Source organism: Sphaeroforma arctica (assembly GCF_001186125.1).
Source record: "Sphaeroforma arctica JP610 unplaced genomic scaffold supercont1.3053, whole genome shotgun sequence".
Classification (NCBI taxonomy): Eukaryota; class Ichthyosporea; order Ichthyophonida; genus Sphaeroforma; species Sphaeroforma arctica.
Genome location: NW_014037505.1, coordinates 2,860 through 4,164, shown reverse-complemented (window position 1 = coordinate 4,164; position 1,305 = coordinate 2,860). Strand labels below are relative to the sequence as shown.

Sequence of the window (1,305 nt, the reverse complement as noted above, 5' to 3'; positions counted from 1 at the left end):
CACACACACACATACACACACATATATATATATAACACACACACACACACACACACACACACATACATATATATACGTACATATATATATACCTATATATTATATATATATATATCTATATCTATATACATACATATATATATATATATATATATAATGTTCTATAGCGAATCGCGACTTACCTACACATCTGGCTGATGTCGTCAAAGTGCTTCCCGTTAGTGTATAAAAACAGGTTGAACTGATTTTTAAACGTCTCACTCCATTGCGATGGGGGTTCACTCGTACACAAGTACACAAGCACTCCATGGGATGACAGGTGTCGTGCCGTTGCTATACTGGACGCTCCCGTGTTGCTAGGACCTGCTAACACTACTACGGTGGGGATCTGATGTGTGTTCTTGGGATTAATGCGCCGGGAACCACCTACAAAAATGTGTAAACATACATGCATGTGGTATGTGTGATACGTGATAAGCAAACAAAGACGATGTACATGAAAATAGGGTGAACAAGAGAGGGTGGTAGATATGCATATGGGACAAGCAAGGAAGGATGATATACAAGCAATATATATTGAGCACTCTAGGGTGTGCTATGGGGTGGGCTATGAGAGGAGAGTATAGCAATGTATGTGGTGTGACCTGTTTTTTTTTTAAGATTTAACTATATACACAATCATTCTATGATATAAGGCAATACATGTTGAGATATTCAATATGCCATGAGGACGGTCTATGTACAATATACGGTATCATTGGTGTAAACAGGGATAACACATGTGCCATATAGGGTAAAATTAGTGCAGCAAGTACGATGCACGACTACCTTGAAGACAAGTATAGACAATACATATGCCTTATCGCAAAACGAAAAAGGAAAGAAAAACGAATGGACAACTAGAGCACAGGCGTATTAATGAGAATGATCTACGTCACCATATGCGCTAAGACTACGCAGAAGGTAGTAACACTAGAACACTAGCATGACTATATGTTAGTACCAATAATATGGTAGACGGTGGGCAATACCTGCCATGTGCCGCGGTAAAGTAAGACAGTATATACGAAGGAGAATGGGTAGGGATAGTGGAATAGACTAAATAAAACTGAGCAATGCACACCATGTAGGATCAGACAACAGTACTGATATGAAAAATAGTGGGTGTTCTTGAGATTGAAATTGCGCCCAGAACCATACAAACAGAAAGATTCATAATAAGGAAGGTGTCAGTCCGCATATGGATATATATATATATATATATATAATATACATACATACACACACATACACACACACACATAT

General features: G+C 38.1%; 1 protein-coding gene across 1 annotated transcript; it reads right to left on the bottom strand.

The window, feature by feature from the left end:
* Window positions 1–182: 182 nt before the first annotated feature.
* Window positions 183–426, bottom strand: SARC_13237 (hypothetical protein; the record flags this gene model as incomplete). Its single annotated transcript, XM_014292637.1, has 1 exon — window positions 183–426. A coding segment is annotated over one exon (244 nt), but the record flags the coding sequence as incomplete, so codon positions are not given.
* Between the last annotated feature and the right edge of the window lie 879 nt (window positions 427–1,305).